This window comes from Giraffa tippelskirchi, chromosome 4 (genome assembly GCF_054371585.1).
Source record: "Giraffa tippelskirchi isolate mGirTip1 chromosome 4, T2T-mGirTip1v1.2.pri, whole genome shotgun sequence".
Lineage (NCBI taxonomy): Eukaryota > Metazoa > Chordata > Mammalia > Artiodactyla > Giraffidae > Giraffa > Giraffa tippelskirchi.
The window spans coordinates 161155444-161177464 of NC_137278.1; the positions used below are offsets into that span (position 1 = coordinate 161155444).

At 37.7% G+C, this 22021-nt stretch overlaps 1 protein-coding gene across 5 annotated transcripts in view; it reads right to left on the reverse strand.

The window, feature by feature from the left end:
- The window catches only part of ANKS1B (ankyrin repeat and sterile alpha motif domain containing 1B), a 1049816-nt gene that overhangs the window by 664426 nt on the left and 363369 nt on the right, over positions 1 to 22021 (reverse strand). For all 5 annotated transcript variants that reach the window (XM_081595385.1, XM_081595384.1, XM_081595383.1 and 2 more), the window contains exon 11: positions 12096 to 12232. In XM_081595385.1, coding sequence (XP_081451511.1) covers positions 12096 to 12232 — 137 coding nt within the window. The remainder of the gene's footprint in view (positions 1 to 12095; positions 12233 to 22021) is intronic.

Genomic DNA, 22021 nt, shown 5'->3' on the forward strand with positions numbered 1-22021 from the left:
AGCAATAAATGCTGGAGAGGGTGTGGAGAAAAGGGAACCCTCTTACAGTGTTGGTGGGAATGCAAACTAGTACAGCCACTATGGAGAACGGTGTGGAGATTCCTTTAAAAACTGGGAATAGAACTGCCATATGACCCAGCAGTCCCACTGCTGGGCATACACACTGAGGAAACCAGACTTGAAAGAGACACATGTACCTCAATGTTCATCGCAGCACTGTTTATAATAGCCAGGACATGGAAGCAGCCTAGATGCCCATCAGCAGATGAAAGGATAAGGAAGCTGTGGTACATGTACACAATGGAATATTACTCAGCCATTAGAAAGAATACATTCGAATCAGTTCTAATGAGGTGAATGAAACTGGAGCCTATTATACAGGGTGAGGTAAGCCAGAAAGAAAAACACCAATACAGTATACTAACACATATATACGGTATTTAGTCAATCGGTAAAGATAATCCTGTATGCTGCTGCTGCTAAGTCGCTTCAGTCATGTCCGACTGTTTGCGACCCCATAGGCAGCAGCCCACCAGGCTCTCCCATCCCTGGGATTCTCCAGGCAAGAACTCTGGAGTGGGTTGCCAGTTCCTTCTCCAATGCATGCAAGTGAAAAGTGAAAGTGAAGACTCTCAGTTGTGTCCGACTCTTAGCAACCCCATGGTCTGCAGCCTACCAGGCTCCTCCATCCATGGGATTTTCCAGGCAAGAGTACTGGAGTGGGGTGCCATTGCCTTGCGAGACATCAAAAGAGACACAGATAAATAGAACAGTATTATGGACTCTATGGGAGAGGCGAGGGCGAGATGATATGGGATAATGGCATGGAAACATGTAAATTACCATATGTGAAACGAATCGCCAGTCCAGGTTCAATGCATGATACAGGGTGCTCGGGGCTGGTGCACCGGGATGACCCGGAGGGATGGGATGGTGAGGGAGGTGGAAGTGGGGTTCTGGCAGGGGAAAACATGTACACCCATGGTGGATTAATGTCAATGTATGGCAAAACAAATACAACATTGTAAAGTTAAAAAATAGAAAATAAACTAATTAAAAAATAAAAAAAATTAAAAAAAAGAGTGCTTTGTGGATGTTTGTTGTTGTTTGGGCAATACACAGTAAACTAAAAAATCTCAATATCCTAAAAAAAAATTATACTAGGTGCTTCACAAATATTAACTATATTCCTAAGCATTTGCAAGCATACCACCTTTGGTACTATCTATCTCCCTTTACCATCAAATTCTATAAATGATTGTGAAATCTTTACCTTAAGCTCCTAACCTCTCTCACCATAATTCTATACTAATATTTCAGTTTGTATACCATGCCTCACTCTCAATGAGTTTACAAAACCAAATTTGTCATATCACCTTCTCCCTCATCAAAATGAACTTCTGCTTAAGTTTTTCCTACATCTATTACTATCATTCAAAAATTCCAGCCAACCAGTCATCTTTGACTCCCTTAGGTCTAATCCATCTCTCCATACATGTTTTATCCAAAGTGTCTCTTGCATTAGGTGCTATACAAAAAGGATAAAACATCATAACCAAGTTCAAAGTTGGATTAACATTCAAAATTAAAGGAATGCATTTATCACTTTAATAGAACAAAAAGAAAAAAGTAATATGATCATCTAAATATATATTAAAAAACAATAAAATGGGAAAAAAACACTTTTATGTTAAAAAAAAAATTTAGCAGGTGTACCTATGGCTGATTCTTGTTCATGTATGAGAGAAAACCACAAAATTCTATAAAGCAATTATCCTTCAATTTAAAAAATAAAAAAGAGAAGAGGGAAAAAGAAGCTCTCAGCAAACTAGAAGCAGGAGGGTACATACAAGAAACTTATAGTTTATAGCTAATGTTGAAATACTGAGTGTGTTCCCTCAAAATAGCAAATAAGGAAAGGATTTCTGGCTTTACCACTTCCATGCACCATAAATATAAGAAAAAGAAATAAAAGACATAAAAATCAGAAAGGATGAAGTAAGACCATCATTATTTTCAGATGACAGGGGAGGAAAAAATCCTAAGGAAATTATTTTTAAAGGAACTTCGGTGAGTTTTAAATGAAATCGTCCAGGCAGAAGATACAAGGATGATATAAAACTCAATTGTATTTCTAAATATCAACAGTAAAAAAAATTGGAAAGTTAAAATAGTAAACAGTACTAAAGCATTAGTTCAACTCAGTGAGAAAAGAAAGTCTTTCGCCATATAGGAAAAAAAATGAAACTTGACTCCCACCTCACACCATACAAAAATGATTTGTGATAGATTGCAGAACTAAATGCAAACACCAGAACCAGAAAGCTTATGGGGGGAAAAAAATGGGTGCATATGCTTATAACCTGGAAAAAGACACAAAATGCACTAACCATGAAAAAAAAATTAAAAAATCAGATCTCACTAAAATTAAAATATTCTATTCATCAAAAGGTACCATTAAAAAATATTAAGGCCGGTTCTTCCCTGGTGGTCCAGTGGTTAAGGATCTGCTTTGTAATACAGAAGACACGGGCTTGATCCCCAGCTGGGGAAGATCCCTCATGTCATGGAGAAACTTAGCCCATGAACCACAACTACTGAACCAGCACTCTAGAGTCCATGTTCTGCAACAAGAGAAGCCACCGCAGTGAGAAGCCCATGGACCACTACTAGACAGTGACCCCTACTCACCACAACTAGGAAAGCCCACTTGGAGCAGCTAAGACCCAGCACAACCATAAATAAAATTTTTTTAAAAATTAAGGCAAATCACAGACTGGGAAAAATATTTGCAATGCATAAACCAGACAAATAACTAAAATCTTTTGGAATTACAGGAGACTTTAGTAATAAATGTAGTAATAAAAAAATTGTAGTAGTAATAAATGTAATATGAATGTAGTAATAAAAAATTACTACAAATTGACAATTAGCAAATTGAACAATCCCATAAAAAAGACGTGAACAGGCACTTCTCAAAAGATATAATAATGAGCAATAGCCACAGGAAAAAGTGCTTAAAGCCATAATGAGAAATGCTTTCATACCCATAAGGATGGTTAAAACAAAAAAAATTGAAAGTGTAAATGTTGGCAAGACTGTGGAGAAATAAAAAATATCAGATATTTCTGTGTGGGATTAAATTATGGAACTACTATTTTAGAAAACTCTTGGCAAGTTTCTTATAATATTAGCTATTCATCTGCCCTACAACCTGACAATTCTACTTTTTGGTATCTATATGAACATATAGTGCACATTCATTCATAATACCAAATAACATGAAACAACTATGTTAATCCAACTACTCAGCAAAAAAGAAAAAAAAAAAGGCATAACATGAGTGAATTATACGGAGTGAAAGAATCCAGACCTGGGCATACATAAAACATACACACACAGTAGGATTCCATTTACATAAAGTCCAAGAATAGGCAATTCTAAATTATGATGATAAAAATCAGAAAGAAGTGGCACCAGTGGTAAAGAATCTGCCTGCCAGTTTAGGAGATGCAAGAGATGTGGGTTCAATCCCTGGGTAGGGAAGATCCCCTGGAGAAGGAAATGGCAACCCACTGCATTATTCTTGCCTGGAAAATTCCATGGACAGAAGACCCTGGTGGGCTACAGTCCATGGGGTTGCAAAGAGTCAGACATGACTGAGCAACTGAGCAAGCATGCATGCACACACTGAGGCAGGAATAAGGGCCACTGATTGGAAACAGGCATGAGGCAACTTTCTGAGGGTAACACCAGTGTTCTATATCCTGCCTTGAGTGGTGGTTACACCTACATATACAGTTGTCAAAATCCATCAAACCATATTCTTCTATTAAGGGTAAAAAGATGCTTCACCAGCAAAACATCAAAAAAAAAAAAAAAAGACATTACAAAGAAAAAGCAAAAAGAAAACTGGTTTGTCAATGCTGTGCTGTACTTAGCCGCTCAGTTGTGTCCAACTCTTTGCAACCCCATGGACTGTCCACCAGGCTCCGCTGTCCATGGGGATTCTCTAGGCAATAATACTGGAGGCAATTCTCTAGGCAAGAATGCCCTCCTCCAGTTTTCCAGTAGTTACGTATAGATGTGAGAGTTGGACTATAAAGAAAGCTGAGCACAGAAGAATTGAACTGTGCTGTTGAAATCTGCTTTTGAACTGTGGTGTTGGAGAAGACTCTTGAGAGTCCCTTGGACTGCAAGGAGATCCAACCAGTCCATCCTAAGGGAAATCAGTCCTGGGTGTTCATTGGAAGGACTGATGTTGAAGCTGAAACTCCAATATTTTGGCCACCTCATACGAAGAGCTGACCCATTTGAAAAGACCCTGATATTGAGAAAGATTGAAGGTGGGAGGAGAAGGGGACAACAGAGGATGAGATGGTTCGATGGCATCACCGACTCAATAGACAGGAGTTTGGGTAAACTCCAGGAGTTGGTGATGGACAGGGAGGCCTGGCGTGCTGCGGTTCATGGGGACACAAAGAGTTGAACACGATTGAGTGACTGAACTGAACTGAACTGCCATCCTCCAGGGGATCTTCCCAACCCAGGGATCAAAACCATGTCTCTTGCAATAGACCTACCTAAATTTTTTAACATGTAAATATTTTTCAAGAATTCCAATTATCTTTTCAAGTTTAAAAACAATTCTATTTTCAAGTATGAGTAAGTGAGCCTATCCTTGCAAATTCATCTAAATAGAGAGCCTCAGGTTTGTGGGTTAATATACTGAAAAGAAACAAAGACAAGCCAGTAGCACATCAGTATTTCAGACTCTGTGAATCAAAAATAGGATGTTTCACAATCTGAGGAATTTTAAGACATGAAAGAATCCAAAGAAGCAAAGGTAAAAAGATCAAATACAGGATGCAGAATTAACAGTTGTGACTTACTGAGTTAATAAATATGCCAAATAGTCAAACTCAATAAAGCACCGCAAAATCTGTCACAATTAATACACCAGTCAGAAACACATGCAATGTATAATCAGCTCTACCTCATATTGAAAGCAAGAACTCATTGGTTATAATGGATATCTTCCATTTATAGATAGAGTTATGAAAGTAGACTAGATAAAGGTATGCATGAGGCAAAGGAGAAGTAATCCAACTTGCTCTATCTGCTGCTGCTGCTGCTGCTAAGTCGCATCAGTCGTGTCCGACTCTGTGCGACCCCATAGATGGCAGCCCACCAGGCTCCTCCGTCCCTGGGATTCTCCAGGCAAGAACACTGGAGTGGGTTGCCATTTCCTTCTCCAATGCATGAAAGTGAAAAGTGAAAGTGAATTCGCTCAGTCACGTCTGACTCTTCTCAACCCCATGGACTGCAGCCTACCAGGCTCCTCTGTCCATGGGATTCTCCAGGCAAGAGTACTGGAGTGAGTTGCCAGTGCCTTCTCCATTGCTCTATCTGATCAGTATCTATTTGTAGTGAGTGAATAAGATGAATAAGATGAGTGAAAAAGATGAGGCCGAGAGGAGCTACCCCAGGCTGGAGGCCGGGGGTGGCGGACGAGAGGAATTACCCCAGGTCGAAGGAGCAGCGGCTGCGTGGGCACAGGAGGGCCGAGAGGCATTACTCCACATTCAAGGTCAGGAGGGGCCATTGTGAGTAGACACCCCTTGTCCAAGGTAAGGAGCAGTGGCTGCACTTTGCAGGAGCAGCCGTGAAGAGATATCCCATGTCCAAGGTAAGAGAAACCCAAGTAAGACGGTAGGTGTTGCGAGAGGGCATCAGAGGGCAGACACACTGAAACTATAATTACAGAAAACTAGCTAATCTGATCACATAGACCACAGCCTTTCCTATCTCAATGAAACTAAGCCATGCTGTGTGGGGCCACCCAAGACGGATGGGTCATGGTGGAGAGGTCTGACAGAATGTGGTCCACTGGAGAAGGGCATGGCAAACCACTTCAGTAACCCGTAAACAGTATGAAAAGGCAAAAAGATAGGACACTGAAAGATGAACTCCCCAGATCGGTAGGTGCCCAATATGCTACTAGATGTCAGTGGAGAAATAACTCCAGAAAGAATGATGGGACGGAGCCAAAGCAAAAACGATACCCAGCTGTGGATGTGACTGGTGATAGAAGCAAAGTCCGATGCTGTAAAGAGCAATATCGCATAGGAACCTGGAATGTTAGGTCCACGAATCAAGGCAAATTGGAAGTGGTCAAACAGGACACAGCACGAGTGAACATCGACATTCTAGGAATCAGCGAACTAGGATGGACTGGAATGGGTGAATTTAACTCAGATGACCATTATATCTACTACTGTGGGCAAGAATCCCTTAGAAGAAATGGAGTAGCCATCATGGTCAACAAAAGAGTCTGAAATGCAGTACTTGGATGCAATCTCAAAAACGACAGAATGATCTCTGCTCTTTTCCAAGACAAACCATTCAATATCACGGTAATCCAAGTCTATGCCCCGACCAGTAACGCTGAAGAAGCTGAACTTGAACGTTTCTATGAAGACCTACAAGACCTTCTAGAACTAACACCCAAAAAAGATGTCCTTTTCATTATAGGGGACTGGAATGCAAAAGTAGGAAGTCAGGAACCACCTGGCGTAACAGGCAAATTTGGTCTCGGAGTACAGAATGAAGCAGGGAAAGGGCTAAAACAGTTTTGTCAAGAGAACGCACTGGTCATAGCAAACACCCTCTTCCAACAACACAAGAGAAGACTCTACACATAGACATCACCAGATGGTCAACACTGAAATCAGATTGATTATATTCTTTGCAGCCAAAGATGGAGAAGTTCTATACAGTCAGCAAAAACAAGGCTGGGAGCAGACTGTGGCTCAGATCATGAACTCCTTATTGCCAAATTCAGACTTAAATTGAAGAAAGTAGTGAAAACCACTAGACCATTCAGGTATGACCTAAATCAAATCCCTTATGATTATACAGTGGAAGTGACAAATAGATTTAAGGGACTAGATTTGATAGACAGAATGCCTGATGAACTATGGACAGAGGTTCATGACATTGTACAGGAGACAGGGATCAAGACCATCCCCATGGAAAAGAAATGCAAAAAACCAAAATGGCTGTCTGAGGAGGCCTTACAAATAGCTGGGAAAAGAAGAGAAGTGAAAAGCAAAGGAGAAGAGGAAAGATATTCCCATCTGAATGCAGAGTTCCAAAGAATAGCAAGGAGAGATAAGAAAGCCTTTCTCAGCGATCAATGCAAAGAAATAGAGGAAAACAACAGATTGGGAAAGACTAGAGATCTCTTCAAGAAAATTAGAGATACCAAGGGAACATTTCATGCAAAGATGGGCTCGATAAAGGACAGAAATGGTATGGACCTAACAGAAGCAGAAGATATTGAGAAGAGGTGGCAAGAATACACAGAAGAATTGTACAAAAAAGATCTTCACGACCCAGATAATCACAATGGTGTGATCACTCACCAAGAGCCAGACATCCTGGAATGTGAAGTCAAGTGGGCCTTAGAAAGCATCACTACGAACAAAGCTAGTGGAGGTGATGGAATTCCAGTTGAGCTATTTCAAATCCTCAAAGGTGATGCTGTGAAAGTGCTGTACTGGATATGCCAGAAAATCTGGAAAATTCAGCAGTGGCCACAGGACTGGAAAAGGTCAGTTTTCATTGAAAACCCAAAGAAAGGCAATGCCAAAGAATGCTCAAACTACTGCACAATTGCACTCATCTCACACGCTAGTAAAGTAATGCTCAAAATTCTCCAAGCAAGGCTTCAGCAATACATGAACTGTGAACTTCCAGATGTTCAAGCTGGTTTTAGAAAAGGCACAGGAACCAGAGATCAAATTGCCAACATCTGATGGATCATTGAAAAAGCAAGAGAGTTCCAGAAAAACATCTATTTCTGCTTTATTGACTATGCCAAAGCCTTTGACTGTGTGGATCACAATAAACTGTGGAAAATTCTGAAAGAGATGGGAATACCAGACCATCTGACCTGTCTCTTGAGAAACCTGTATGCAGGTCAGGAAGCAACAGTTAGAACTGGACATGGAACAACAGACTGGTTCCAAATAGGAAAAGGAGTATGTCAAGGCTGTATATTGTCACCCTTCTTATTTAACTTATATGCAGAGTACATCATGAGAAATGCTGGGCTAGAGGAAACACAAGCTGGAATAAAGATTGTTCGGAGAAATATCAATAACCTCAGATATGCGGATGACACCACCCTCACGGCAGAAAGAGAAGAAGAACTAAAGAGCCTCTTGATGAAGGTGAAAGAGGAGAGTGAAAAAGTTGGCTTAAAGCTCAACATTCAGAAAACTAAGATCATGGCATCTGGTCCCATCACTTCATGGGAAATAGATGGGGAAACAGTGGAAACAGTGTCAGACTTTATTTTGGGGGGCTCTAAAATCACTGCTGATGGTGATTGCAGCCATGAAATTAAAAGACGCTTACTCCTTGGAAGGAAGGTTATGACCAACCTAGATAGCATATTTAAAAGCAGAGACATTACTTTGCCAACAAAGGTCTGTCTAGTCAAGGCTATGGTTTTTCTAGTGGTCATGTATGAATGTGAGAGTTGGACGGTGAAGATAGCTGAGCGCCGAAGAATTGACGCTTTTGAACTGTGGTGTTGGAGAAGACTCTTGACAGTCCCTTGGACTGCAAGGAGATCCAACCAGTTCATCCTAAAGGAGATCAGTCCTGGGTGTTCATTGGAAGGACTGATGTTGAAGCTGAAACTCCAATACTTTGGCCACCTCATGCAAAGAGTTGACTCATTGGAAAAGGTCCTAATCCTGGGAAGGATTGGGGGAAGGAGGAGAAGGGGACAACAGAGGATGAGATGGTTGGATGGCATCACTGACTCGATGGACATGGGTTTGGGTAAACTCCAGGAGTTGGTGATGGACAGGGATGCCTGGCGTGCTGCGATTCATGGGGTCGCAAAGAGTTGGACACGACTGAGCGACTGAATTGAATAAGATGAACAGATTTTATCTCTCATTTCTTCTGTATCACTCTTCTCACAATAAGACTAAACACATGTACTAATGCCCAGGCAAATAAATATATATTAATGATTAAGAGTTGCACTTATACTTCCATTTTCAAGGCTCATCACCAGTTTTAGTAGTGAAATGATCATTCCAATAATGTTATTAATTTCTAATTAATAAATGAAAACAGTATTTGAATACCTATAAGTCAATCAAATCACATTCATGCATTTCCAGACAGAAAAGGCAAGAGAATTATCAACACCTAGAGAGTTAAGCCTACGATCAAAATATAGGCTCTTATATAAGCTAACCAATAATTATCTTTCCTTTGGAAAAGTAGCTCTTGAAAATGTTCCATTCCTGACACACCTGTGCCTTGTCAGAGCACACCAGGGAGTCCTCTATTTTATCCATCTAGCTGTCTGCTATTCACACCCTCTAGTCTACAAACCATTTCTTGAAATCACATGTTCTTCTCCAATCAGTTCAGTTCAGTCACTCAGTAGTGTCCGACTCTTTGCAACCCCATGAATTGCAGCACGCCAGGCCTCTCTGTCCATCACCAACTCCCGGAGTCTACCCAAACCCATGTCCATCAAGTCGGTGATGCCATCCAACCATCTCATCCTCTGTCGTCCCCTTCTCCTCCTGCCCCCAATCCTACCCAGCATTAGGGTCTTTTCCAATGAGTCAATCCTTTGCATGAGGTGGCCAAAGTATTGGAGTTTCAGCTTCAACATCAGTCCTTCCAATGAACACCCAGGACTGATCTCCTTTAGGATGGATTGATTTGATCTCCTTGCAGTCCAACGGACTCTCAAGAGTCTTCTCCAACACCACAGTTCAAAAGCATCAATTCTTCGGCGCTCAGCTTTCTTCACCGTCCAACTCTCACATCCATACATGACCACTGGAAAAACCATAGCCTTGACTAGACGGACTTTTGTTGGCAAAGTAATGTCTCTGCTTTTAAATATGCTATCTAGGTTGGCCATAACCTTCCTTCAATACTCCTTCATAATTACTTTCACTTGAATTTTCTATTCTCTGCTCTCTATGATGAATGAAGAACCCCAGGAGATCAGGACTCAGAAGGAGAAATAAGTATTGCACCAATGTCTCTGAGGTAAAAGAAAGAGTGGCCCAAGTGAGGTTATATTATTTCTTAATTATATACCTTAGCTCTTATTGTTCTATAGCATACATAACATACGGGCTGCATTGGTTCTAATTGAAATACCATCATCCTTAGTTTCACAATTTTTTCTCCTAATTTTTCTTTCCCTAAATCATTATTATAACATCTAATAAAGGAAAGTAGAGTCAGTTACCCTCATACACATTTAAAAATGGACAGAACCAAGGAGTGGAGTCAAGTGGAATTTCTGGCTTTAACATTACTCCTAGATTTCTTCAAAGTTTACTAAAATAAGATAGAATATGTAAAGGAGGATTTATGGAGCAAGATCCTTTCGAGTTCATTAGATTACACAGAAAGGAATCTTTTTCATTCACGGAATGACCAAATGCATTTACATTAGAGAATTTACACTGATATCAAATTAAATGTTTAGTAATAAATTTTATTAATATATATGACAACGTACTACATAAATAGTTTAAAATGCTGGAAATGCAATAGCTGCACAATAGCATCAGAAACAACTTAACCTAGTGAGAAAACCAATGATAATAAATGTGACATTTAGCAACTAAATCTAAGTTTAGTGAGGATTATTTCCTGAAACAAATGAACTAGGTCAAATTTCCCTGAAAACGAAGAGGAATTATTGAAGACATTTTCCTGCTCCACATACCAGGAGATTGTGTGAAATATTACCTATGCCTAAATGAACCCGTAAGTTTTATCCTTATAAAGAGGTAGCAAATTATACATCCTAATGAGGAGTTTTCTACCCTCTGAACAAGATTGCAGGAGACAATTATTACACCAAGGGAAGTACAAGAAACTTCAAATCAGTTACACAACTTAGCCCCTTTGGCGTGCCAATATCCTTATCCATAACACTCAAATATATATTCCCTTGAAACTGATAAAGGTTAAACAAAATAATTTGTAGGAAAGTGTTCTATAAGCTGTAGCAGATATGTAAAGCTTAAATGTCATTTCACTGATGAGGATGATGCTTATAATAAAAAAACCCAAAATAAGTTGTGTTAAAGAAGGTAAGATGCTAAACAAATTATTGCTCAGTTAGGTCAAAACAATCTTAAAAGCCATATTTGTTCTGCAAATTGGCTCAAAATATTTGTTCATACTATATATCTAAGTAGATAGTGAACGGCATTGATTGGATCCAAAGTTCCTCTCTCTTGAATTTTATGAGGCCCATTCAGAATGAGCCAGGTTGAGAACACCACCAATTCCATGTTCTGAGTCCATCTGTTGGCAAAAATATAATGCAAACAGCTTTATAAGTGCTATTTTCAATGAAATATCACAGAACAGCTTGTCCCAATGATATTTCTAAAGCTTGCCTGCAAACCGCCTACTGGGAAATCCAACTGAAAGAAAAGGGGTAAGAGAAAGAAACCCATACAGAAAAGTGACAGAAATGGAAAAAAAGAACAAAGGGTAAAGAGACTAGCTAGAGGAAATTGAACACTGGAGAAAGTAAGGAGCAATGAGAGGTGCAATATCAAATACAGACAAAATTAGTTTGAAGCCATAAAGGATAAAGATTTGGAAAAAATATGTATATATAAACGACTGGGGTTGGAGGATAAAGAACTTATCACAAACAATGTGGCATGTCCAAAGAAATGAAGACAAAAGAAAAAGGAAACACCGGAAAACATGTAACAGCTCAATAGTTTGAGCATAATTATTAAAATGGTGAGAAAAATGATGTGAAATAGCCATTTTTCTAAGCTTGTTTTTTCATGTAATATACAAATTCAATTTTCCAAATGCTAACAGATTTCAATGTGTATCATCATCTCCAAGGGAAGGAAACATTCTCTTCCAAGTCCATTCTTTTAACCTGGAAGTCCATTTACTTATTATAAAATAGTCCCAGTATTGCAATATAGATGGTGTGCATGCACTGATTCAAAAACAAAATATATTAAACTGCACATGATGCCATGATGAGCACTTACCTGGGGTCGAATGACTTTTACAATATTTTTGAGGGCAGTGTCAGGGGATGGAGGTGAGCAATCAGGTGTTGGGCCTGTGGAGCTGTTTCTATGGTTACTAGTTCCTGGAGCAGTAATTGCTACCTCAGAGGCATTATCTGGGAACAAAAATAGAATGACCATGAACCTAATTACTCAGTTTACCTTCTAAGGCTTAAAATTACTTTAATGAACATGAATTGATATTTCAACTTAAAACTGGTATTAATTACAAGATCATAATGTGGAATACACTCGGCAGTTTATTTTAAAGATAATTTGTTTATTGAATGTTTTTTCTTTTAGAATGGTAAATATCCCCCTGTAGTATTGTTCCAAGGAGGAAGAGTATTATTACTTAATTTATAATGATAGATCATCCAGCATAAATGTTTAGATTGCCATTATACAGATGACTAAAACAGCACCTTTAAAAAATGCTCTTTTTCAAATTCCATATATATGCATTAGTATACTGTATTGGTGTTTTTCTTTCTGGCTTACTTCACTCTGTATAATGGGCTCCAGTTTCATCCATCTCAGTAGAACCGATTCAAATGTATTTTTTTTAATGGCTGAGTAATATTCCATTGTGTATATGTACCACAGCTTCCTCACCAATACAGTATACTAATGCATATATATGGAATTTGAAAGATGGTAACGATAACCCTATATGCGAGACAGAATAAGAGACACAGATGCATAGAACAATCTTATGGACTCTGAGGGAGAAGGTGAGGGTGGGACGTTCTGGGAGAATAGCATTGAAACATGTATATTATCATATGTGAAACAGAACACCATTCCATGTTCGATGCATGAGACAAATGCTCAGGGCAGGGGCAATGGGATGACCCAGAGGGATGGGATGGGGGGTCCAGGAGGGGGAACACATGTAAACCCATGGCTGATTCATGTCAATGTATGGCAAAAACTATTACAATATTGTAAAGTAATTAGCCCCCAACTAAAATAAATTAATTTATAAAAAAATAAATAAATAAAATAAAATAAAATTCAACCAGTGGGGGGAGGGGAATGCTTTGAAATGTTTTCATAATAAAAAAAAAAAATTTACAAGAAAGAGGTCCATGGCTGTGACTGCTTATACAAACTTCTTGGTCTGCCCTAAACCTTTACAATCTCACCCTAACCTATCTTGACAGTCAAAACTGCCAAGTCTTGGACTTCTCTGGTGGTTCAGTGGTTGAGCATCTGCCTGCCAATCCGGGGGACACAGATTCGATCCCTGGTCTGGAAAGACCCCACAGGCTGCAGAGCAACTAAGCCTATGCACCACAACTAATGAGCCCACAAGTTGCAACTACTGAAGCCCACATGCTTAGAGCCTGCGTTCCACAACAAGAGAGGCCACTGCAATGAGAAGAAGCTCATGCACCACAACTAGAGAGTAGCCCCTGCTTGCTGCAACTAGAGAAAGCCCATGCGTGGCAACAAAGACCCAGCACAGTCAAACATAAATCAATAAAAAATTTTTTAAAAACTGAAAAAAAAAAAATGCTCTTTTTATATGACTGGACTAAGTTTTCTCTATAATATTTCAAATGAGTATTGATCAAAGGAGAAGTTTCATACCTCCTTGGTTCATAAAATCCAAATTTATTCTTCCCAAAGCACTTTTCCCAGAAATCCCTCAAATTGTAAAAAAAAAAAAGCATCCCAGTAAATTAACCTGGATAAAAAACTGACATTTGTGCAAAATAGTTTTATAATGTAGATAAAAACAAAATTATCACTTCCAGATACATGTATCTTCCTAGATGGTCAAAGCTAAGTGAATGAAATTTCAGAAATCCAAAGTAATCTTCCCTTATGTTCAGTATTGTGGGAGCAGAAATAAGAAACTGATGACTTGAAAATCAGCAATATGCATAACATTTTCCTCTTAAATTTATATCAAAACAAAATAACATCAAAGATGTAGTTTTAGAATGCTTAAAATACTGGGGAAAGGATGGAGAAGTTTCTGTAAATAACTCCTGCTAGCACATAGAAGTTATATTATTTTAATGACAGTTTGGCAAATCCTCTAGAGCTTTTTATGGAAACTGTTGCAAGCTCAAATTTTCAAAACATTTACTTCCTTGTTATATTTTTAATTAGTCCCCAATAATTTTCTGTACTCGACAGCTGAATCGGTCCAAAAGTGACTAAGACTGTGAATTCTTTAGAGACCAGCAAGTTTCTCTGTTCCATGGCCATTGTCAACAATACCAGGTGAAAAGCAATAATTTGTGAAGGCACTTCTTGCTCACAGAAAGCAAGAGGATGAAACTCTACCCATTACTTTAAAATATAATTTATTTTCACTGGGGAATCCAGACATAGGCTCATGAAATAAAAAATGCAAGTGTGACACACTAAATTAAATAGATAATTCATAAAATGTGTCAGATATGTCCAGAGCTCATTCTTGATTTAGTATAATACATAAGGTGGGGTTTGAATAAACATCTCAAGAATAAGCCAGGTTCTGAAAGACAGTAGTAGTTTGTGGGGGAAGTCTTCTGAATAGGCTAAAGTAGTATGAGTGAACACTGAAATGGAGACAAAACATCAGTTAGCAAGAATGACAAGATGCATTCATTCTCTCTAATTTGTCCCCTTCTTCTTTCATTCATTCAATCATTCATCTAAAACATTTATTTGTGAGCAATTATGTATTTGGCATTATGTTTTATGGATAAATTGAAAAGAATCTCTGATCAGGGATTAGGATGAATAGGTGGAACACAGACTTTCAGGGCAGTGAAACTATTCTGCACAATACTGTAACTGTGGGTATATGTCTCTATACATTTGCCCAAACCCACAGAATATACAGCACCAAGAGTGAACCCTAACGTAAACTATGGACTTTGTGTGATAATGATGTGTCAGTGTCCAGGTTCACTGCCTGAAAACAAATGTACCACTCTGGAGGGGGATACTGATAGTGTGGGAGGCTGCACCTGGGTGGCAGCAGGGAGTACAAAAGGAATCTCTATACTTTCCACTTGATTTTTCTGTACACTTAAAACTGCTCTAAAAAATAAAGTCTAGTAAAATTTTTAAAAATCTCTGCCCTTGAGAGGTATACAATCAAATGTGCCATGAGACATGCAAACAATTTATAATGCAATATAACTTGAGAGTTGATAACAGATAAATGAAGCGTGATGAAAAAGCAGGGGGAGAAGAAATCAAACTGTGGCTGGGAAGGAAGATGGTTGTGAAAAGCTGCAGTTTTCAAGTAAGAAAGGTAGGACTAGAACATAAAACATAAGGGCTTGGAGAGTGAAAGAGCGTAGATGAAGCTAATATTTTATGTTAGGAAGATGTTGAAGCTAAGTTTAGATAACTAAAAGTAGGTTTTATTATTTTGTTTATGCTTAATTCTGTAGGCAATGGGACATACTGAAGATATTTAAGCAGAGACTGGCCTAGTAATGACAGTAATTGCTAATGGTTATTGAGCATTTATTATGTGCAGGGGGCATGTTAATTTCTTTAACTTATTAAATCTCATTGAACCCTCCAAATAATTCTTTGAAATAGCTTCTATTACTACCATTCCCATTTTACAGAAAAGACAATCACAAAGTTAAATTTCCAGTAAATGGATGACAAGAAATTCTAGATTGATGGCACATTGCCTTTCTGCTGATTAGCATGCCCTAGGTATGCAAATGTGAATGGAGGAGGCACAGCCTGAAGACTATTGATTGTCATGGTCAAGTTACGGGCAGTCTCTATTTCTAAATAGAGTCGACCAACTCCACAAAAACAAAGTAGAACATGGAAACAGTAAGACAGAAACAATAAAAATGGAAAATATCAACCATAAAAACATCTTAGGGTATACTTGTGTGTACTACATGTATAATACCTGAAAGCAGGGAGATGAGTTAACAACAGTGACTCAGGATGAATCAGGGTATTAGCATTTGAGTTGGTGAAAAGGTTGGATTCTGTATATATTTTGAAGATAGACTAATAGAATTTCTTGATATGTTGGATATAGGGGAGGAGAGAAATAGAGAAGGCAAGCATGACTAAGGTTTTTGGCCTGAGGAACTGAAAAAGAGTTTTGAGCAGCAGAAATAGGAAAGACTATTGGAAAAGCACACATTCTCTACTATATCACTTCAAATCTTGCCTCTATCCAATTTTCTCTCTTCTCTCCTTTTGGATTTCAGTGAAATAATGTTAGACTTGTTATTTATTATAATTTATTATCTCTTTTGTACCCTCATTGTTTTTTGCCTCTATTGCATTCTGGATAGTTTGTTATATTCATTTTCCAGCTTACTGGTTCTTTCTTCAGCTATATCTAGTCTGCTATCAAACCATTTACTTACTTTCAATTACACTTTTCAGTTCTAAAATTTCTATCTGGTTCTTTTTCAAATACACTGCATTAGCATTCAGCATTTGCTTACTCTTATTTATTAGAATCGGAAGTTGTTTTTCTTTTTAATCTGTCTGATAATTCCAATGCTTGAAGTCTTCATGAATCTGTTTTTATGCCTCTATTTCTCACTCATAGTATTCTGTTCTGTCTGTCTGTCACATCTTCAATTCTGTGCTACTTTTTACTTAACTTTTTATTAGAATGAATTATACATTAATTACGACTCCATCTTTTAGTAAATATTAACTCAAAAAAGAATCCAAACTCATATTCTAATACCAGGTGCTGAGGTTTGTGGAAAACCTGTCTGTTCAATGTTAGATAATTTATTTAATTGCTCTGGATTTCAGTCTTTAAAACATGAGGATGATTAATAACTATATTCTGGGGCTTACGTGTGAGAGAATTCAAATGAAAAATAACTAGCATATAATCAGATACATAGTATGCAGTTAATAAATTTGAGTTTCCTTTTTCCCTATCAAACCAAATATCATCAGAATTAAACTAAAATATGGAGAAGGAAAGAAAATCTAGGATTTAGAAAGGAAATAGGAAAAGCAAGGATATAAATAGTAGTACTTTATAGATAATATATCTAGAGTAATGACTCTGAGTACTTGGGTAGAATTTGAGACCAGTGTCTTTCAGCTACTAACACAAATTGGTAGGGACAGAATTTAATTCCAGAAATAAGAGATGATCCCTTGAGGAATGATTCACTGCAAGGTCTGGCCCTGTTAAGTGCTTTTGCCTCAAAGCCAGAAAAACTGTTAGGTAGTCCTTGCAGACTGTAAAGCAAAATTTCTTGAATGTTTCTTGTAAGTAATTTAATACACAGTACAAGATAGTGAATAATCAAGTACTAAATTATTTTAAAAAAGACTCTAAGTGTGTCCACCTTCTGAATCCATGATCTGTACCATTACACTGATAATTTGATTTTATACTACCTTGCATTGTTCATTATCTCTTCCAGACTAGGTTATATTTTCACAGTGACTTACATTTCCCTTATTCTCTCCACAGCTCTTAGCTCAATGCAATCTTCTAAGAATACTAAGTGAAGTAAAATAAATAAAATAAAACCAATGTGTCAGGGGAAACCATCATAAATGCTCTTAATTACATGGAGAAAGGTGATCTGGTTTTTATAATTCCACGGTTCTTTTGGAAAAATCCAAATGAAAAGTATATTCTAGAACATATATAAGAGTCTTAGGAAAGTGATTTATTCTTAAAATATCCTTTATTATATTATTTATAAAAATCCACCAATCATTCAGTGGACTTTGCAAAATGACAGCTTATATCCACGATGGTTTTACATGGTCAACCTGCATTTCACACCTGCAGCTACAAAACATTTCTGATGAAAAGGAAATGAGGTGTATAAAAATTGCTTAGAGAAAATTATTGAATATAATTGCAATTTCAGATTGAAATGAGACATCTTCTAGTCACATTACTTTCTATGCATTAGCTTATGCATTATGACTGTCAGTTTCTTCTATAATAACAAGCATAGGGAAAAACTTCCTAGTTTACTGGGGCTTTTACAAGAAAAGTATTCTATGAATACAAAATAATTCATATGTAATGTTATAGTGTAGAATTTTAATGTCATTCACTAGCATGTACTGAATAGCTAAAGTATACCAGAGACCGGGCTAGTTGCTATGTAGCTGGCAAATAGGACTGATATTACTTTGGCTGGAGACTCAGGAAAGGTCTCATGGAAGAGGTGTTGATTAAGGAGTTCTCTGACAGATTAGTAAAATTTAGAAAGAAATGAGTGTGAAAAACATTTCTAGAGTTGGAAGTAGAATGAGCAAAAGCATTGATAAAAAATGGGAAAGAGGCACATTTTGGAAGAGTTAGTTTGAATAGAATAGAATATTCAAGGAGGTAATACTAAGAAATAGCGGAGATACATACAACAAATTTGGGCTCTAGAATCAAACAAATCTAATCTGAAATCCTGCCACATTCAACCTGAGTTTCATCATTTGTGAAAAAGTGCTTTTCTCATGGTGTTTTTGCAAGGATAAATAAAATATGTGTGTGTGTGTGTGTGTATTTTGCCTGGCACGTAGTAAGTGTTCAATTAAAATAATTATTGCTATTACTATCATATACATGCCTGATAATAATAACTATAAGTAAATAGGTGGCTTGAGGTATTATTGTGGAAAGTCTTGAATTACCAAGTAATTAAGTAACTAAGCAATTATCAAGTAAGCATTTAATCATTATTAGTGTAGCAATTCAAGAAATATAATTTTCAATTGTTGGCTTTAAGTCAGAAATTTGCAAAGCTTTTCTGTAAAGGTCCAGATTGTAAACATTTTAAACTCTGCAGGCTAGGTCATCTCTTTTGCAACTATTCAGCTCTGCCATTATAGCACAAAAGCAGCCATAGACAATATGTAAGCAAATGGGTGTGGCTGCATTACAAGAAAACTTTATTGACAAAAACAGGAATGGGCCAGATTTAGTTTATAGGCCATAGTTTGTAGGTCCCTGTTATAAGTATTTCCCATGGAAATGTTCTCCCTCTGATGGAGACACCTAGAAGAATTATATATTATACATCTACTTTTCCATTTTATGTTATATATGAACATTCTTCTCACTATGCCAATAAAAACTAAGGTTTCATTATGAAAAATTCATTTAACATTTGTAAAACATAACATTATATCTAATGCAAGGGCAATGCTTTGGGACAAAAGTGTTCAAAAGATGCTTATTGAATGGATGAATAAATAAATTAATAAGAAAAATTGAATCTTTTGAATTCTAAAATGACTTTCAGTAATGATACATGACCATCATTTCTGGGAAAGAGAGTATGAAAATTGTGAGTGAAATAGCCCAAATATCATCTGTTTGTTATTGTCAGTGAGAAAGTACTTACTCTGCATCATGTGAGGAAGTTAATATTTAACAACTACTTTAAAGAATTATTTAACATTTCAAATAGTTAATATATTATACCTTCTCCTACCAATGGTTTCTTAAGAATTAGAATGCAGAGTTCCAAAGAATAGCAAGGAGAGATAAGAAAGCCTTCCTCTGTGATCAATGCAAAGAAATAGAAGAAAACAATAGAATAGGAAAGACTAGAGATCTCTTCAAGAAAATCAGAGATACTAAGGGAATATTTCATGCAAAGATGAGCACAATAAAGGACAGAAGTAGAATGGACCTAACAGAAGCAGAAGATATTAAGAAGAGGTGGCAAGAATACACAGCAGAACTATACAAAAAAGATCTTCATGACCTAGATAACCACAATGGTGTGATCACTCACCTAGAGCCAGACATCCTGAAATGCGAAGTCAAGTGGGCCTTAGGAAGCATCACTACAAACAAAGCTAGTGGAGGTGATGGAATTCCAGTTGAGCTATTTCAAATCCTGAAAGATGATGCTGTGAAAGTACTGTACTCAATATGCCAGCAAATTTGGAAAACTCAGCAGTGGCCACAGGACTGGAAAAGTTCAGTTTTCATTCCAATCCCAAAGAAAGGAAATGCCAAAGAACGTTCAAACTACCGCACAACTGCATTCATCTCATAGGCTAGCAAAGTAATGCTCAAAATTCTCCAAGCCAGGTTTCAACAGTATGTTAACTGTGAACTTCCAGAATTTAAAGCTGGATTTAGAAAAGGTAGAGGAACCAGAGATCAAATTGCCAACATCTGTTGGATCATTGAAAAAGCAAGATCATCCAGGAAAAACATCTACTTTTGCTTTATTGACTATGCCAAAGCCTTTGACTATGTGGATCACAACAAACTGTGGAAAATTCTGAAAGAGATGGGTATACCAGACCACCTGACCTGCCTCCTGATAAATCTGTAGGTCAAGAAGCAACAGTTAGAACTGGACATGGAACAACAGACTGGTTCCAAATAGGGAAAGGAGTATGTCAAGGCTGTATATTTAACTTATATGCAGAGTACATCATGAGAAAATGCTGGACTGGATGAAGCACAAGCTGGAATCAAGATTGCCAGGAGAAATATCAATAACCTTAGATATGCAGATGACACCACCTTTATGGTAGAAAGCAAAGAGGAACTAAAGAGCCTCTTGATGAAAGTGAAAGAAGAGAGTGAAAAAGTTGGCTTAAAACTCAGCATTCAGAAAACTAAGATCATGGCATCTGGTCCCATCTCTTCATGGCAAATAGATGGGAGAAACAGTGGAAACAGTGGCAGACTTCACTTTTTTGACTCCAAAATCACTGCAGATGGTGACTTGCAGCCATGATATTAAAAGACGCTTTCTCTTTGGAAGAAAAGCTATGACCAACCTAGACAGCATATTAAAAAGCAGAGACATTACTTTGCCAGCAAAGGTCCATCTAGCCAAAGCTATGGTTTTGCCAGTAGTCATGTATGGATGTGAGAGAAGAACTATAAAGAAAACTGAGCGCCAAATAATTGATGCTTTTGAACTGTAGAGTTGAGAAGACTCTTGAGAGTCCCTTGGACTGCAAGGAGATCCAACCAGTCCATCCTAAAGGAAATCAGTCCTGAATATTTATTGGAAGGACTGATGTTGAAGCTGACACTCCAATACTTTGGCCACCTGATGTGAAGAACTGACTCATTTGAAAAGACCCTGATGCTGGGAAAGATTGAAGGCAGGAGTGAAAGGGTCTACAGAGGATGAGATTGTTGGATGGCATCACTGACTCGATGGAAATGAGTTTGAGCAAGCTCCAGGCATTGGTGCTGGACAGGGAAGCCTGGAGTGCTGCAGTCCATGAGGTCACAAAGAGTTGTACACAACTGAGTGACTGAACTGAACTGAAGAATTAGCAATTTTTTTAATATACTGAAAACTGAAACACTTGAACATTCATTACTATCAACAACCATTTTACATATTCAATATATTGATCAAGCAGATATTTTACCAGATAAAATATGTGGTTGTTGTTGTTGTTTAGTCACTAAGTTATGTCCAACTCTTTGCATGGACTGCATGGTAGGCAGATTTTAAGATCATCCTGTCTCATACCTGCCTTATAGTATTCATGTTTTTGTTACATTCTCACCCCTAGACTGTAAATTGAACTTGTTGACCAGCTCCTAACAAACAAATATAGAACAACTGACCCTTGAACAATGCTGAGGTTAGGGATGCTGACATCTATTAGTGTAGAGTAGTGTAAAATCCTAGTATAACTTTCCAATTGGCCCTCATGGTCAGCAGTTCCTCTGTATCTGAGGTTCTGCCTCTATAGATTCAACCAACTACTGATGGTGTAGTCATGCAGTACTTATTTATTGAAAAGGACCTGAGTATAAATGGACCCATGCAGTTCAAACCCATGTTGTTCAAGGGTCAATTGTAATGAGATGTCGCTTCAGGATTAGGTTAGAAAGAGAATCGCTTCTGTCTTACATGTGCCCTCTCATACTCGCTCAACTCTTTTGCACTGAGGAAAGCAAGTAATCGTACTGTGGACAGCCT